Here is a 17,078-nt window from a genome sequence, read left to right as displayed (position 1 = left end):
GCAGTTCAAGGGTGTTCAAGCTTGGAGACACTTCCTATCCACATGCCTAGGCTTTTCTGAGACCCAACCAGGACACATGAGCCCAGGTCTCATTCTGACAAGTAGTCAGGACATAGTCATAAAAGGTACATAGCCTAGGAAATCATCCTGTTCCCACAGTTCAGATATAACATAGAACAGTTATTGGTGAATCACTGCCAAACTGAAAAGGAGTCTCAAGTGATTTGTCCTAGGCCCAAGGGAGAATAAATTGATGAAACGTATGGATGACACTAAACTGGAAAGCCTTAAAAAGAACAGAATTTGACTGCAGCAGAGTTGGGGCTAAAGTTGAAATCAACATAATGAAATTTAAAAAACGCAATACACCACATACATGATAAGAAGTCAAAAGTATGTATCAAAATAAAAAACAATTGCATAGGCACCAGTCCGGAAGTAAAGGACTAAGGATTGTAACTAATCACAAACTAAGTTTGCTGTTGTTTCAAGAAAAGGAAATTTAAGTTCAGCATGACCCAAATTGAAGTGCTTCACTTGTTTTAGCAAAGTGTGCTCTAACAAGGATGCAGCCAAACTGGGGAGAAGTCAGAAAGGGTAACAAGGATGATCATGATTTCAGAAAACATGAATTATAATGAAAGGCTGAAGGGCCTGGTTGAGGGAAATGGAAAACTTCATGATCTCAGTAGCTCCCTTCTAAGCCCTACACTTCTATTTTAACTAAACAGTTATCATTTATTTAAAAACTCTTACGGGATTTTTTTAATAAAAAGCAAATCACAACATAAAGTGGACAAAAAATAAAAATGTAAAAAATATACACTATTTTTTCTTTGAAAGGAATAACAAGAGAGAAAATGATCTTAAACAACTAAATGTTCATGTAATGCTGAAAATAAAAGTCCAAGAAGAATGCATTGTCTAAAACTCCCTAATATCTCTACCATCATTAAGTTTCTAAATAGAAAGTTGATTGTCTTTCTCCTGCATATTTGCAGATGTTTCTAAAGTGATATAAGTTGATCTTTTGGTATTGGTGGCATATGATGTGTCTTCCCTGAAATTTCTTGAGGTCACAAAAAACACATGCCAAAAAAGGCAACCCACTTTTTCTTACAGTATCAGTTGGTCTTCATGGCCACAACAGTGTTTCCACTATATGTTTACATGAAAGACAGCTTTTCTCTGATCAGCTCTGGTTTGTACTTTTAAAATTTCCTTTCTTTTGAGAGTATTCAGATGAAAGAGGTAAAAAGGACTTTACAAGGGCAAATGGAACTTCTTCCATCCAACCAAAACCCTTTCTCTGTCTGTGATTAATCTTCATTTCTATGGAGTTGAAAGATACCAGAAACGTATCTGCATTTGCTGTATGAAATACTTTAATCTTATTTCAAAAACTAAGGTACAACTGAACTCAAAGCATTGTTGCCTAACAGTATATAGTGTTGATTACACTTATCCACAGTTAGAAACTAAAGTTACCTTTTTCTCCTTGATCTCCCTTTTGGCCTTTGAGACTAACCATATCCATGGTGTCCATTGTTCCAGGTTTTCCTGGGAGACCGGCTTCACCTTTATCTCCTTTGACACCAGGATCACCCTGTGGTCCAACTACACCTTTGAAACCTTGGCTACCTATAAAGGGATAGCACAGAATATTATAGTGGCATAAACATTTATAATTAATAAAATATTCAGTAAACATGAACAAATGAAATTAGCTATTCATTCAGATTTTAAGCACCGAATACCGTGCTTTGGAACATCTCATTTATCTAATATCAAGACTTTTATGCCAGGGCTTCACAACAGCTCTGTCAAAAAGTTGACATATTTTTTCCTGCCTCACAGTCATTAATTTTAGACTCTGAAAACAACAGGGGTAGGAGTTTGGCAGTAATGCAGTCTTACAGTACCTAAAGGAGCCCTACAAGAAATCTGGAGAGGAACATTTTACAAAGGCATGTACTGACAGGATGGGGGAAATGGCTTTAAGCTGAGAGAGGGGAGATTTAGATTAGACATTAGGAAAAAATTCTTCACTATAAGGGTGATAAGGCACTCACACAGGTTGCCAAGAGAAGCTGTGGCTACCCCATCCCTGGAAGTGGTCAAGGCCAGGCTGGACAGGGCTTTGAACAACCTGGTCTAGTGGAAGGTGTTTCTGCCTATGCAGGAGGGTTGGAGCTAGATGATCTCTGATGTCCCTTCCAACCCAAACCATTCTGTGATTCTGTGATTATTTGAAGAATTTAAATAACACTTTCCTTCTGGATTTTTATAATTTCAAATACAGTGTTTTCCTTGGAGTAATATCTGCAGCACCTAGCATACCCTTACACTGTTGAAGAATGGATCAAAAAATCATGGCTCAGTGCTCAAATACATGACTGCTCCTACGATATGGCTTTCTATTTCTAACTTACAGGGAAGTTACTTGATGCAAAACATTCCTTAGGCCAAGCATATGCGATTTGGTGATTTCCAGACTTGCCTTCTGCCAAGAAAATTGGATTTACAGCTTTGATTTTTAGAAAATCTCTTACCTTTTTCACCAGGCAACCCGCGATCTCCAACTGGTCCAGGAGTTCCTGGCAATCCAGGAGTTCCCATAACTCCCATTTCTCCTTTGGCTCCTGAAATCGAAGAGTGAATAACAGAAATAAAGCAATCAGTGTAAAGAAATACACAAAACAGAATTATTTACTCTCTGCCATATTAGGAATTGTACTAGTTAAGGAAAAATGGGACATAGAAGATGATTTAAAACAGCCTGATAGAGAAAACAATATTAAAAAATAGTGTTATGAAAACCAGAATAAAACTGTAATTTTTTTTTGATAGATTCTTAAAATTTTCTATTACAGTAAACAATGCTGTCATTAAGAAAAGCATTATTAAAACTCCCATTCTGTCACTGAAACTGTGCAGAATAATCCTCTTTCATTATTACAGGCTAAAAGCTAGTCCCTGCAAGTCACTGGATTTGACCCACCAAAGGACTTGAACAGCAGTTCAACTACATGTGCACAGAGCTGGTTTACTAATGTAAGCCTGTGTGCTTTCCCAAGCTTGGGCTCTTTGTTGGGTCAATTCCTGACTGAGTGAAAGGGCATGATCCCAAAACTTAATAAAGACTAGTCAAAGAGGATGGTTTCTGAGGGAAAAGTTCTTTACCTGCTGATCCTTTGAGTCCAATGGCCCCCTGTGGACCTGGCAGGCCAGGTAACCCCACAGACCCTGGTACTCCAGGCTGGCCCGGGCTACCTTTATCCCCTTTTGGTCCTGGCATATCTAGACCTGGGATACCAGGGAAGCCCCTTTCTCCTTTTATTCCAGGAAACCCTAGGAAAAAAAGCAGATACAGGATTAGTCCTTAATAGAGCATGGTCAACATGGTTAACAAGAATATCTGATAATGTCCACCTGTGGTTCAGGAATTACACAGCATGAAGAATGAAGACTCAAAGGCAGACAGCAGAAATAGCCTTCATTTTCTAACTGTATATATATTATTTACCAATGACCTGAGGATAACAAACAAAATGGCAGGCGTTTCCTGGAGGCCTCACCCTGTGTTTTGGACCAGACAGAAGCAGCCCACCAACATGCCCTTCCATGCACTCCCACCAACCTCATACCACAAAACAGTTCACAAGCAATGCTTTTACCAACACCAGTATCTACTTATACCAAAAGCCCACTCCTAAGCAGAGTATTTTCCTCTCACCTGGTGGTCCCTGTGGTCCTGGCTGCCCAGCGGGTCCTGGTGATCCCTGTGGGCCCAGTCCCGGTGCTCCCGGAGGGCCCTGCAAGCCTTGCAGTCCCGGGAGGCCTGGGTCACCTGTGGGGAGACAGAGACAGAGAACAAGTGTCCTCCGATGTCATTTGAAATCTGTGCTGAAGATGCTAGACAAGGTGTTTGGAGCTACTTGGCCAAAAGGGCATCATTTGAGCTTATAATGCCTCCTTGTCTCTGCTTGGAGGAAGGGCTGTTCTCTGCTGGTAGCATTTGTTGCTGGTGGTTGGTAGAAGAAAATAAGGAGAAGAAAAAAGGGCAGATACCAGCAGAACATCTCAGTAGTGAATATGCTTTTTGCTGCATCTATGAGGGAGTAACTTTAAAAGAAATACAACTACAGATCTGAATATATTTCTGTCAATGTTACCTCTGAATCCTTGCTGTCCAGGTATGCCTGGAAAGCCTTGCTCACCACGTAAACCAGGCAGTCCTGGACTTCCCTTTTCTCCAGGGATGCCAGCTGGGCCTGGGGGGCCTGGCAATCCCTTAGGGCCAGGGATACCTACACCAGGTTCACCCTAGCCAAAGAAACACAACACATTAGGAATCAACACATGAAAACCAAGAATTCATTCACTGACTATTTAAATCACTCAGAAGCTATTAAACCACTAAACATGACTTCAGGGGAGAGCTGTAAGCCCCTTAGTGTTAATGTCAAGCATTCATCCATCTACTCTGTTCCTTTGTGTGCATAGCAGGAAACATAAGAAGGACAGTTTGGCCAGATTTGGCTTGTTTTTTTTAAGAGCAGGATCTTTACACACACTCTTTTTAGCAGGGACAGTCACAAATAGCAGTACCAGTAGGTGACACCTACTTTTTGACCTTGTAAACCTGGTACACCTGGCAAGCCATCCAGGCCAGGGGTTCCTGGAGTCCCCGGAAGACCAGGCGAGCCAGGCTGACCTTGGAAACCTATAAAACAAAACAAAACAAAACTCACATCATTACTGCCTCTGCTTGTAAGTGTCCTCTGCTGTTTCTTCAAGCCTTTAATGAGACTACTCACATCCTCCATTCACTCAACACCAGCATATGCTCAATAAACTGAGATGAAGCTTCTCTCCCAGGCAAAGGTCTTGGGGAGTGGAAAATACAGCTTTTAGGCTAAGCCCCAGGAAAGGCAACAGGTAGAGCTGAATTCAAGGAAGGGTCCTTGAAAGAAATGTTTGATATGCCATGCCTTTCTTGCTGGCATCAAAGACCATTCAGCAATCCCTTTCCAGATGCAACAGGCCTCTTCTGTTCAGGCTCATTCCACACCAATCCAGAAGAATTGGAGGTGGTCACAGGTAAAGATTTGCTTTTTCTCCCTGTTATGTCTTCCTGATCCTCCCAGTTCATTGGTGTGTGGAGTCAAATAAATGAAATAATAATGAAGACAAACAAGAACCCTGGGGATTTAGGTGGCTCCTGAAAGCTCAGTCATAGAATCATAGAATAGTTAGGGTTGGAAAAGACATAAAGATCATCTAGCTCCAACCCCCCCGCCATGGGCAGGGACACCACACACTAAATCATGTCATCCAAGATTCCGTCTCACTAAACCACGTCACCCAGTCATCCAGTTCTAAATTAGTAACAGTACTATTAAGTACATCTCCCCAAAATACAAAACATTTAGACTCCTTCTAACCTATATGGATACTCTGACAATGGCCATGCAGGGAAGATTAAAGTTGTGCTGAACAAGCTGGTATTCTAACCAAACCACTCTCAGCCACCTGGAAGACAGCAGAGTTATCTCTGGCCCAAAAATGTTGTATCAGCATGGTTTTTCGACCAACCACACATGGTACTTCATTTCTCAGAAAGGTTATCTCATCTCTCAGCAACCTCAGTTGCTGCAAAGTAAGATGTTGCACTATATCACTTTCTATTCTGGGAGTAGCCTTGATACTGTATCTGGACATCACTGCACAAAGCAAAGCAAGTGTGTGTTGAAAGTATGCTTATTGTGGTGCTTGTGGACTTCCATAACGGAGGTTTTTTGCTGTACCTCCCAAATCTCATGCAGCCATGGCTGAATGATAGTGCATGCCTCCATTCACACTCCAGTTATAACAACAGTGTTAGGTGGATAATTTTATCTTACCTTTGGGTCCTGGAGGTCCAGGGAACCCTATACCTGGCTGCCCAACAGCCCCTTTTTCTCCTGGCAGGCCAGGTCTACCTGGAAGCCCAGGATCCCCTTTGTCACCTTTGCAAGTGAAAACAAGACAAACGTTAACACAAAGGCCAGCTTCTGGGGAACAGAGCCATTATGATCATCAAAGATTAACAGGCTACTGTACCTTGGGGTCCAGGGAAACCAGGTGGCCCAGGAAGGCCATCTGCGCCAGGAGGTCCGGGGAGTGTTACAGTTCGTCCTGCTTCGCCTTTTGCTCCTGTGAATGTCAAGATGTAAAGATGTAATGTAAAGATTAACTACAGAAACTGATGAAACTAAACATGGGAGTTTCACCTAGCCAGCAATAGTACTCCACCCATACCATTATAACTGTCTTATTAGGAAGTTTTTTTGTAGAAGATTCATAGATAATTAAGATGAAGCTAAACCATTCCATTTGGCCTAAAAAAATTCTTCAAGAAACCTGCTCTCAAAGATTAGCAATTATCCTGCTGAAAGCAAACACTAATTTAAATTAAAAAGGTTTTCTTATTTCAGTCTTAAATGCTGGTGGTCCTGCAGGTTGTATTACTTACAGGGCACAAATGCTGGTTTTGGGTTTTGTTTGTTTGGGTTTATTTGTTTGGGGTTTTTTTTAAAGCATGTTATAGCATTACCTGGAAGGCCTGGTAAACCTGGGGTTCCAGCAAAGCCTCTGTCTCCTTTGTCACCAGGTAGCCCTGCAGCGCCTACCCCAGGAGGGCCAGGAAAACCTCTTTCACCACGTACTCCCGGGAATCCAGGTTGGCCAGGGGGACCACGTTCTCCTTTCAAGCCAACTGTACCCTAATTTTAAAAAAGTATAAGTGTACTTTTTGTCTGATTGATCGCCAAGACTGAACACATCATCCCCTCTGAATATTCTGTAACTTGGATTTAGCACATGTATCTGTAATACTAAAGAAAGTGGACTTTCTATCACTGAGTTCAGTGGAAACTGGGTTCCACATGGAAATTGTAACTAGTATGCAATGCAATTAATTGGACCATGGAGGGTATGTTCCCAGTGATAGACCTGGGAGCACAGGGAGCTTCATCTTCAGCCCCACATCCGTATCAGCTGCAAGACTTTGAAGCATTAGTTTCCACATGAAGGGAAGTATGCTAGAACAGAGTTGAACCCTGCTTTAACAATCTACTTGGATAACTGCATTCCTTCAATCATCTCCAGGGATCAGTTAAATCATCCACATTAGTTCTCTCTATTAAGCTGTGAGAAGGGAGAATGGAACAAAACTATTATCTATGTCCACAACCTTGTGGAGGAAGTATCCGTGCTCTACAGTCCTGAAAGTAGCAACCCCATGCTGAATACATCTGAGTCAGATCACTTATTTGCATGACAAGCAAAAAAGGGTCAAAATCTAAAATAGTCTGCTGTTGAAAGACCTTCTTCCCCACTAGTTCCAGGGAAAATGGAGTCTCCCTCTGAGAAAGAATGAACTACTCAAGGTAAGGACATGATGTGGAACAATAAATGAGGCAAATAAACATAAAGCATGTATAAGGCACAGAAACATGTGAATTTTGATCTGAAAGACAGAATCTATAGGACAGTATGTAAACATAAATACACATACCGGTGCTCCTTTTGGACCCTGGAGACCTGGCAATCCATCTTTTCCTGGTAATCCTTCTCTTCCAGGAATACCTGGTTGTCCTGGGAAACCAGGATCTCCCTTTTCACCTTTCAGGATAGAATCATAAGAAAAATCTCCTGGTTCTCCTTTTGCCCCAGGGCTGCCCATAAGTCCTGGAGTGCCGGGGGGACCCTGAAATTTCATAAAGTCAGATGTCATCAGTTGCCCTACCAACCCTTCAACTGATGCAAAAGAAAATAAACCTTTAGAAATTAAAGAGTAGATCCAAATCATGCAGACCATTACATTTTCAATTGAGAAGGCCAAATGAGAATATAATCTAGGACACAGCAGTGTGAATAAGAAATTAATGCAGCTCTTGTCTTGACCATTTTGTCATTTATCATATCATATTTTAGAAAGTACATATAAACTGACACCACTTACACTAACCTGCAGGCCAAGATACCAAAAGCATACTTTGAATTTTCAATACTGGATTTCAGCTATGCGTATTTATGCAATATCAGCATCGGCATAAATAAGGCTTTTTAAAAAGGCATTTTCAGAGTTGAAGTGTCTGCCCCAACCTTCAAATGCTGAATTCTGTAACACTGCGGAACCTACTTCCCTGATACAAATGCAAAAAATGTACCTCTACATTTCCATGATAATTTACAATACCAGCAGAAGTAGTACTAATACAAGAAAATAACAAACTTTCAGTACACAAACTCAGCCAACCTTAGAGGTTTAAATTGCTTATACAAGCCCTCTATTATTTTCTTTCAAAACCTTTAAATTAACTATTCATCAAATATATAGATTATCTATGAAATTAATTTGATTGTCTTACACAAAACTCAAACATTATTTTCACAAGAGCTAAGGTTAATTGAAGGATAAAAGCTTCTCCCTGGGTAGTTTATTTATGACATTTAGTGGACACAAACCCACATTCCCCTTCACTACTAACATTAGTCAATTTTGTAAAATTAACAATCACAGTCAGTAGGTACTATCAAAATACTACTCACATGATCAGAAAAGAGTTTTCTAAGCAATCCTGGAAGAAATTATCTACCTAATAATATACCTATAGGATTTCCAGAACTCAAATTTTTCCCTAAATGTTTTCTAGGACTTAGATGAACTTTTCTCACAGAAACAGTCTCTCTAATTTCAAGTGAATCACAGCTACTCACTAGGCTAGTAAAGCACAAATTTCATGGGCAATGTCCCCTGATTATGACTGATGTGTGCCCTCCACTTAAACCTGAACAAGAACACGGTCAAAGGTGATCTTTCCATTAGTTTTGGTGGGTCTTGGATCAGAATCTGGCTCTGGCATGTCTCTAAGCAATGTGAGTGTGCGAGGCTGGTCTCTATGCAGTTTTTCCAAGCTAAACTAATGCTGGATCACCACCTGGCTGAACCCTGTGGAGCAAAACAAGCTTAAAAGAATTCAGAACAGCAGCCAGTCCTTGTCTGATGAAAGACATGAATAGAACTCAAAAGGCAATAAAGGGAAAATATAAAGGTGTAGCAAAACATGTGCTGAGAAGAAATGCTAGACACAAAAAAGAAAATTTAAATATATTAGGATGTATTTCATTTTTCTCCACTGTTTCTTTCAAGGATCCCATTGATATTATAGTAAACTCAGTCACTGAGTAACATCATCTTATTTATCATGGTAGAAATAGAGAATGGACTCCATCTTAGCTAACTTTCATTGGCTGAAATTAAGAAGCTAGGCTTTATTCATATTCAAGGGAGAGAAGCAGACTCCTTGAAGAAGGAATTCATGCAGGGGCTGGTTTAACTTCTGAAGGTGCTTCTCTCTTACCACTAGTGATAGAGGGAGAGCTTGTGCATCCCCCCCTGTGTGTTAAAGCTAGTGCACATGAATAACGCTGAGAAGTTATATTCCCAAAAGTGATCAGCTGGAAGAAGAAAAAAGCTTTTGGAAAAAGAAGTCTGGGAAGACTCTGACAAACTCAGTCTACTTACATTAGGAATGGTGTCAAAATCCACGTTATACTACAGGAACGTGTATGCTAAGGTAGGTCTTGACAGCACACCACACTGTACGTAGGGACACTCAAGTGAATTCTGACAAGATCAAATGTAGTTGTACTAGTACAGTGCTCATCTAGGAGTAATTTGTGTTACATTTTAGACAAGTGCTGTGCTTCTGATATCTGGCCTTCCTCACTAAGAGTCCTGTTGTGCTGCATCTACATAATTTACAAGTTATCATATTGTCAAGATACTACCCACTTTCAGAGACTTCCTTTATTTCTTCAAAACTACTTAGCTTCCCAACTAAGTAAATAAACTTTATGGAACATACTGCACATATTTCCCAAAACTCAGACAAAATGCCAAAGTATATTGCATGCGAATATTACATTGCTTACACTACACTAGATGGCACTGTTTCTCAATATATATGTACATAACAGCAAAGAATTACTGCAAAGATTCACTAGAAGGACAGGGCAGACCTACGTCGGTTTCCTGAAGAACCCTACTTTTTACTCAACTCCACTGCTTAGCTTGTTCAGCCAGCTCAGGTGCCCTGCTGAGTTCATAGGATGGGCAAACACAGAAATATAACCCATTTCTGAGCACTCTTTTTTCCTCTCATAGCTCAATCATGCCTCCTATTTTATTTTCCTAGGCATAGTTCCTCAATTTTATCATATCACTGTGCTGGTCTGCTTTTAAACAGAACTATTATACCTCCACACTGATGATCACATGTTTTTCCAATTACATGTCTCATAGGGCATATAGCATTTGGCAAGGCATTACTTACAGGTACCCCTGGAAGGCCGTCAAGTCCAGGTAAGCCTCTGTCACCTTTGAAACCCGCTTGCCCTGGAAAACCTTATCACAGAGACAAAAATACAGTTAAATTTATTACATGCATTTACAAATGGCTCATGAATCCTTTGTGATCCTCAAAGTCTCTCATTCTATCTCACTTACATCAACATAATGCTGTTAAAGTCAGTGAGCTTGTTCGGATTCACATGCTCCTGTGCAATATGTGTCTGCATTCATAAATTCAGAAGTTGATGATTCATCTGATTTAGGAATGAATTTGCTTTACTACTTAGACCTATCATGTAACCACTGCAGTCTTGAAACTACCTAAACCGTACTATTTTTTCTCAACAGCCACTAGAACAAACAAACATGTTTGCATGTGGAATTTCTCCCATGTGATTGCAGAAAAATTAAATTTTTGTTGCCACAGAATTTAATGCTAGGATTTGGAATGTATGCATGGGCCACTGCCAAGCCTGGGCACACAGGGCAAATGCTTCCCAGATTATTTTTAACTTTCGCAATCTTTTATGAAAATATTTGGGCCACAGTTTGCAAAGACCCTCCCTGTGGCAAATTTTTGCCTCCTTAGTAACTGTTGATTGCTTTGGAAATTTGAAATCAGGCCCAAAATAGGAATATTCCATGCTCCTTTCATTAGTTTCACAAGTAATTTGATTAGTAGAACAAAAAGTAATTAATTTTATCATATATGCTACATTTTTAGATTTTAGCCTGTGTAGTTCTCAGGTAGTTAATGAGTTTTTACCTGCTGGCCCTGGTGGTCCTTGCGGTCCTGGAAGTCCAGGAGGTCCTACTTTATCACATAAGGCACAAGATTCACCTTTGTCACCTTAAAAAAAAAATCACACCACAAAGCTAATGAATAACAATGAAAAGATTTAAGATAACTGCAAGCAGGTGGATTCAGGGGCAAATGTCAACTTAATACACTTCATGTTGGAAGAATAAAAATAAATGTGCTACTTCTAGTTATATCCTTCAAAGAGCAAAAGCAAAGTTATATTCAAATTTCTAAAAAATTTTAAAGGAATGGAATGAAAATCAACTTAAGTCTTAAGAAAAAAAGAAATATACACTGCATACAGAAAAACAGATTAAAGCAGAAGAAGGAGAACCTTAATATTAACTACAATTTTCAGTTTTAGAAAAGCAGTGAGCAGAATGAGATTAGGAAGGATCAACCATTGTGTAAATGAATGCAGCTCATTTTTTTTATATGTCCATTTAGTCAATGCTGTTAAAACCCATGGTTGACAGTGCTATTTACAGGTGTTACAATTTTAGCTTCAATTATACTTATGGCAATGATTCATAAACCATTTCCATTCCCAACTCATCTGCCCCTCTCTACTTCTTTATCTCAGAATTCACACCTTCAATTGCCACGAACAGTTCAATTTACACTTAATGGGGCTATACTCAACCCTTTCTCTCTTCCCTGCTCCCTTCTCATCCCTGCACTATCCTTTATCACTTTACAGCAATGTGTATGCTAACAGAAATGTAAACGCAGTCTGTGTCACACAATTCAAACCACAATATTCTTCTTTTACTCACAAGAAACTCAAGAAAAGTATTCCATGTCCATGAAGTATTTAACTAACTTCAAGCATGCTTTCTCTGGATCCAGACTAACTTGCTCAGCCTTTTTACATACCCAAGCTCCAGAGTACAGAGCATTTGCAACCAATCACTTTAAAATAGTATTACCTTTCTCTCCCATCTCTCCTGGAAATCCATCTCTTCCTGGAAGTCCAGGACTACCTGGTGCACCAGGTTCCCCCTGCTGGCATTGATCGATTCCATCTGCAATGGAAATACAATGAAGAATATTATTGGACAAGTTCCAGTTTCCATTATAGGGTTGCATTTATGAATAGCTCAGCTGAAGAGTGGTAAGTTAGGATAACATTTTACTTTTCTATTTACTTTGACAAATTTAACTGGGATTCTGTATTCTGATTCCACATATATTGCTTAAGAAACCCCAAGGATTACAAAGAAAAGACAGGCTCTACCATAATAAGGTTACAAACAACTTTCACATACAATCTGCTTTTAAGTTTTGACTTAAGAGTACTGTTTGTGAAAATTGCTCTTTTGACCGTGAAGAGAATGGAGAATATTGACTTCTGAAGAAATTCATTAAGTAGAGGTTTTTGTACTGCGACTTTTTTTTTTCCCAATATTTTAGGAAACTTTCTAGATAAAGAGCAGCTTGCTAACATTTATTTAACTTCTTCACATTGATCAAGCTTCCTGAAAACAAGAAATTTCGTAATATTAGGAACTGAAAGGTAACAAATAAGAATATTTAGTAGACTTGATATGAGAATACAAATTGTGCTGCTTCTGTTTGATGATATGGCACAGGTTCTGACCCGATACAATATGACATCATTTTGGCCAAAGCCAGTACTGAAAATGCTAACATAAAGTCTGACAAACAACAGCTAAATGAAAACAAACTGTTTCCATTATGTACTTGAAGAAAGCTCAGGTGTCTGGGGAAGGAGTTGAATTAAGTAGTAAAAGAAACATGTTGTCTGAAAACCAGGAATTGCTCTTATTTTTAGGCCAAGGCAAGATTTAGGTATTTAATTCCATTTTCTAGGTAATGGATTCATTAGCAAATGGATTCATCAACAAATACAGCAACAACAGGGCATCTTCAACTGTTTTTGAACAAAATATTTTTTGTTTAGGAATTCCACAGAGATTAATGCTCCTTTCTATAGCTTTAGACTACCTAAACTACTGTAATAGGTATATCATTCTTTCTGATATGACGATATAACTCACAATATCAGTATCACTTATAGCAAAAGTTTTCCTCCAATAAAAGAGTTAAAACAGCAGTTGTAAGGAGCTATTAAGCACAGATCACTTTTGTATGTACTTTTTTCATTACTTTGTGGCAGAGCAAAACCAAAACAATTTAATCCTTAAAAATCTTTTTTCTCTTTTCTATTTCATCATCAGACGTAGTTATACATAGATGTATAATGCTATTATTATTACTAATTATTACACATTTATGATATCATTACTAGCTTTTCATTTACCTTTATAAACCGTGTGCAGACTCTCCTGTAAGATAATTTTTGCAATAAAAATTTCTGGCAGGCTAGTACCTCAAGCTGCAGTTTTTACACGTGTTCAATTTGTTACACAGATTGGAACTGCAGACTTGTAAATTGTGATATTGAACAGCTATCTTTCATGCTAAGAACAATATTAGTGTCTGTTATTTTTTAAATTGAAGATCTATAAATATCTCTAGGTTGGTACATCAGGACACAGAGGAAACCAGTATACATTAAGGTCAATTATTTGGTTATATTGTGACAGTCCACAATGAACTTTCGAAGAAATTAAAAAAAAAATAGTTTAGCAAAGAATCTTTGTCCTAGTAAGGAAACAAGCAGCTTGCTGCACCATGGAACAGCTTTTTCTTGGTCCATTAACAGCTAGGATATATTTATTCCATGATGTAGATGCATTCTGATTACAGCTTTTATAATCTTGCTGCTTTTTTCCTGTTTATGTGCATGCAGTGTGCATTATTGGATCTTCATTGTGAAAAGCAACTGAATGATTTACCTACCTGTTTTGCCTGGAGGACCTGGTGGGCCAGGCAGCCCCGGGGGACCTGGGAAACCATCTCTTCCTGGGGGTCCAGGCAAAGGGAATCCTGGAGAACCCTTTTCACCTTTTTCACCTCTCTCTCCAGGGACACCAGGTGATCCTACCCTGTCTGGCAGTGGTCGACCTTTGGACAGAGTAAAACATATATGAAAGAAGTGACAAGTGAAAAGACAGTAACATTAACAACACGTTGGCCTCCATTAGGGTTCAGAGATAAATGGAGAAATGTTAGTGCACAATAAAAAAGGGACTGTTGTTTTACTATAGGTGATTTATAAAAAATTGATATTACATACTCACTACAGCTCAGAATAATTCACTTCAGTTTGGTCCCTAGACAAACACACTTATTCTGTACTAACTGCCTTTCCGAGATTTAGCTGAAACAACTTTTGCTGGGTAGTAATAGTGGCAACACAGGAGTTAATTTAACTATTACACTTAGAAACTATTACACACTTGTTGTCTCATAATAAACCAAATCTTAAACAGACCTAGAAAGGGACAGCAAATCTAGGAACTTCTGTAAATAAGTATTCAACAATGCTGGCAAATTTCAATAATGCTAAAACTAAAACTGTTTGTAGGAATAATAAGCAAACAACGGCCAATAAAAAGCAGTTAAGTAGCTAGGGAAAAAGCCTACTTAAGAGCTCCTTTTACCTGTTTGTCACACAGGTCTTCATACTTTAATGAAGTATGTCATATCAGTTCATAACTGATCACTAGACATGAACACTAAACCATTTCCAGCCTTCTCCAACACTGCAGAAAGATGTGAAAGTCACACAAATCTCAATTTCTGCAGGGTAATGACAGACTAAGAGCTAACATTCTTCTTTTCTTGTCATACAGAATTCTTTAGAGACTATTGCAGCCTACAGTATATAGTATCTCCTTCCTAAACTGTGAAAAATTTCCTAGAAACTATCTGTCCCTGGCTCACATTAATTTCATATTTAGCTCACTGTCAAGACAGAAAAGGCAAGCAAAGGAAGTAATAGCAGTATCTCTGTAGGGTGCACTACAGACAGGTTTCCACAGATGATTTGCTTGATCTTAAAAAAGCAAATATTGTAGTTCAGTTCAAACACAGGTACATGTAGATATATAAAAACAGCAGCATTGTCTTAATGTGAGGAAGACAGGTAAGTAAAGCATTGGTGCCTATGAAACTGGCAACATCTGCAGGCAAAAGAAATAACTCTTATTAAAGCAATTGACAAAAAAGTGGGAAGCTTTCAGGAATGACTTTGATGAAATAAATGCCATTATTTCTCCCAGGGAAGCTTTTTTAATTCTATTCATACAACCACATATAAAGCTTAAGTGAGCTAAGTGAGAGCATAAAAATTATATATGAGTATGCATACATAGGTACATATGCATATACCCACTCATATATTCACATTTAATAAGTCTTGCCCAGTGAAGCCATACTGTTCGGGCTATCTCTTATGACCTGTGCACAGTACTTCTTCAATTTAAGCAGGAAGTTATCACGGCTCTACACAAAGGGTAAAGCTGGGTAACATCAGAGACATGAGAACAATCTACAGGAAAGGTCTAAGGGGATGATTAGACATCTGGAGGCCGCTGCCTGGGTATTCTGTAAGTCAGGCAAGTAACTGGCAGTAGCTACAGAAAACATCTCTTGGGACTTTTCACCCAAGAACAACACAGGAAAAATGTGATCAGTGGCCATAAACTCATACCTGGAGGTCCTGGGATTCCTTGTATACCAGGGAAACCTTTAGAAAGAGAGGTTTTCAATTAGGCAATGAAGTCAGAAACACCAACATCAGTGAACTTTTAGCACATGTTATTTAAGTACACATTAGAAGCTAGCATGTCCTGAATCAAAGGTTAAGTTAAATAATCTACAGATATCTGCAAACAATACATTTAGGCAAAAAGGTCTGCTGTGACCCATCTCCACTGGTCTGTCTTCAATAGTCTAAAGGTCTATAATAGGGAAAATGGGAAAGGGGGTGATTGATAATTTCTGTTTACTGAAGTACTTTATAAATTATGGAAGCCAAATTTTAAGATTAAAATCTAGCTACTGACATTTTTAAAGAAGTCTCAAGATTCTCTATTATCCTCTTTTTTGCTACTACTGATTTCCATCTTAAATAATCTCCCTGCATTATTTAACTGCCATAAAAATCAGATCCTAGTTTTTTTTTTTCCAATCTGTAACTGAAAGGCAGTTTTACTTATGATGAGGAAAAGAGTCCTACAAATTACCATCAAACGTAATAACCTGAAAGAAATTACATACATAAAGTCATACAGAGCTCCTATGTGCAATTGTGCAATTTTAATTTAATTTAATTTTAATTAAGTAATAAAACCAAAATCATAACTCAATCAAAAAGACAAGACAAAATACATACCTTTTTCACCTTTTTGACCTTTCAGCCCAGGCAAACCTGAAAGTCCAGGCTCTCCTTTTTCACCAAACATATCTACTGGTCCAGTATCTATAACCTGAATCACAGGACAAAGGCTAGGACACTAGAAACATACAACTCTGCCCTCATTTGTACCTCTCCCTTCCTGACCTGATGGTACAGAGGCCATTTTGGTCTGCACTAATAATTTTGCACAGATTTGGTATATTTGCAATTTTAGTGACGTGTGACAACTGCTGTGGGTGGGTTGTAGCTGCTGAGGAATTACCATGAAAAATATATCCTGTTCTACCAAAAGTCCTTCACATAAGTAGTAGGATTAAGTGGAGAGCTTTATTGCACCTTTCTGAACAAGAATGATGCCAAGAAACAGCGCGGTCTAAGCGCTGATCCATTAGGTTTGTATTACCTTTAATTTTAAATTACTCTGTTCTGGTAATTTCTGCTAACATTGATCTGAGATTGACATATAGGATACTTAATATTTAGAATAAAATATTCAGGAAGTATGCATAAGTTTTAAAATAAAATCAGCAGATGTTGGGAATTTCCCCCCCTCTTGGGGAAGCAGCACCATCAATAATCTATTT

The 17,078-nt window shown here is 38.7% G+C and overlaps 1 protein-coding gene across 2 annotated transcripts in view; it reads right to left on the bottom strand.

Annotated features, from left to right (window-relative positions):
* Window positions 1-17,078, bottom strand: part of COL4A1 (collagen type IV alpha 1 chain) — a 125,623-nt gene that overhangs the window by 25,489 nt on the left and 83,056 nt on the right. For both annotated transcript variants that reach the window (XM_061377576.1, XM_061377574.1), the window contains exons 19-34: window positions 16,471-16,564; window positions 15,787-15,822; window positions 14,031-14,195; window positions 12,134-12,229; window positions 11,169-11,252; window positions 10,386-10,456; window positions 7,562-7,753; window positions 6,599-6,767; window positions 6,106-6,198; window positions 5,907-6,011; window positions 4,629-4,726; window positions 4,176-4,326; window positions 3,737-3,850; window positions 3,184-3,351; window positions 2,553-2,642; window positions 1,489-1,641 (exon numbers count right to left, since the gene is read on the bottom strand). In XM_061377576.1, coding sequence (XP_061233560.1) covers window positions 1,489-1,641; window positions 2,553-2,642; window positions 3,184-3,351; window positions 3,737-3,850; window positions 4,176-4,326; window positions 4,629-4,726; window positions 5,907-6,011; window positions 6,106-6,198; window positions 6,599-6,767; window positions 7,562-7,753; window positions 10,386-10,456; window positions 11,169-11,252; window positions 12,134-12,229; window positions 14,031-14,195; window positions 15,787-15,822; window positions 16,471-16,564 — 1,879 coding nt within the window. The remainder of the gene's footprint in view (window positions 1-1,488; window positions 1,642-2,552; window positions 2,643-3,183; window positions 3,352-3,736; window positions 3,851-4,175; window positions 4,327-4,628; window positions 4,727-5,906; window positions 6,012-6,105; window positions 6,199-6,598; window positions 6,768-7,561; window positions 7,754-10,385; window positions 10,457-11,168; window positions 11,253-12,133; window positions 12,230-14,030; window positions 14,196-15,786; window positions 15,823-16,470; window positions 16,565-17,078) is intronic.

This window comes from Neopsephotus bourkii, unplaced genomic scaffold (assembly GCF_033783945.1).
Source record: "Neopsephotus bourkii isolate Nb327-2 ecotype Australia unplaced genomic scaffold, CSIRO-AGI_Nbou_v1 NB_1760, whole genome shotgun sequence".
In the NCBI taxonomy this organism is placed as follows: domain Eukaryota; kingdom Metazoa; phylum Chordata; class Aves; order Psittaciformes; family Psittacidae; genus Neopsephotus; species Neopsephotus bourkii.
This window is presented reverse-complemented; position numbering and strand designations above follow the sequence as displayed.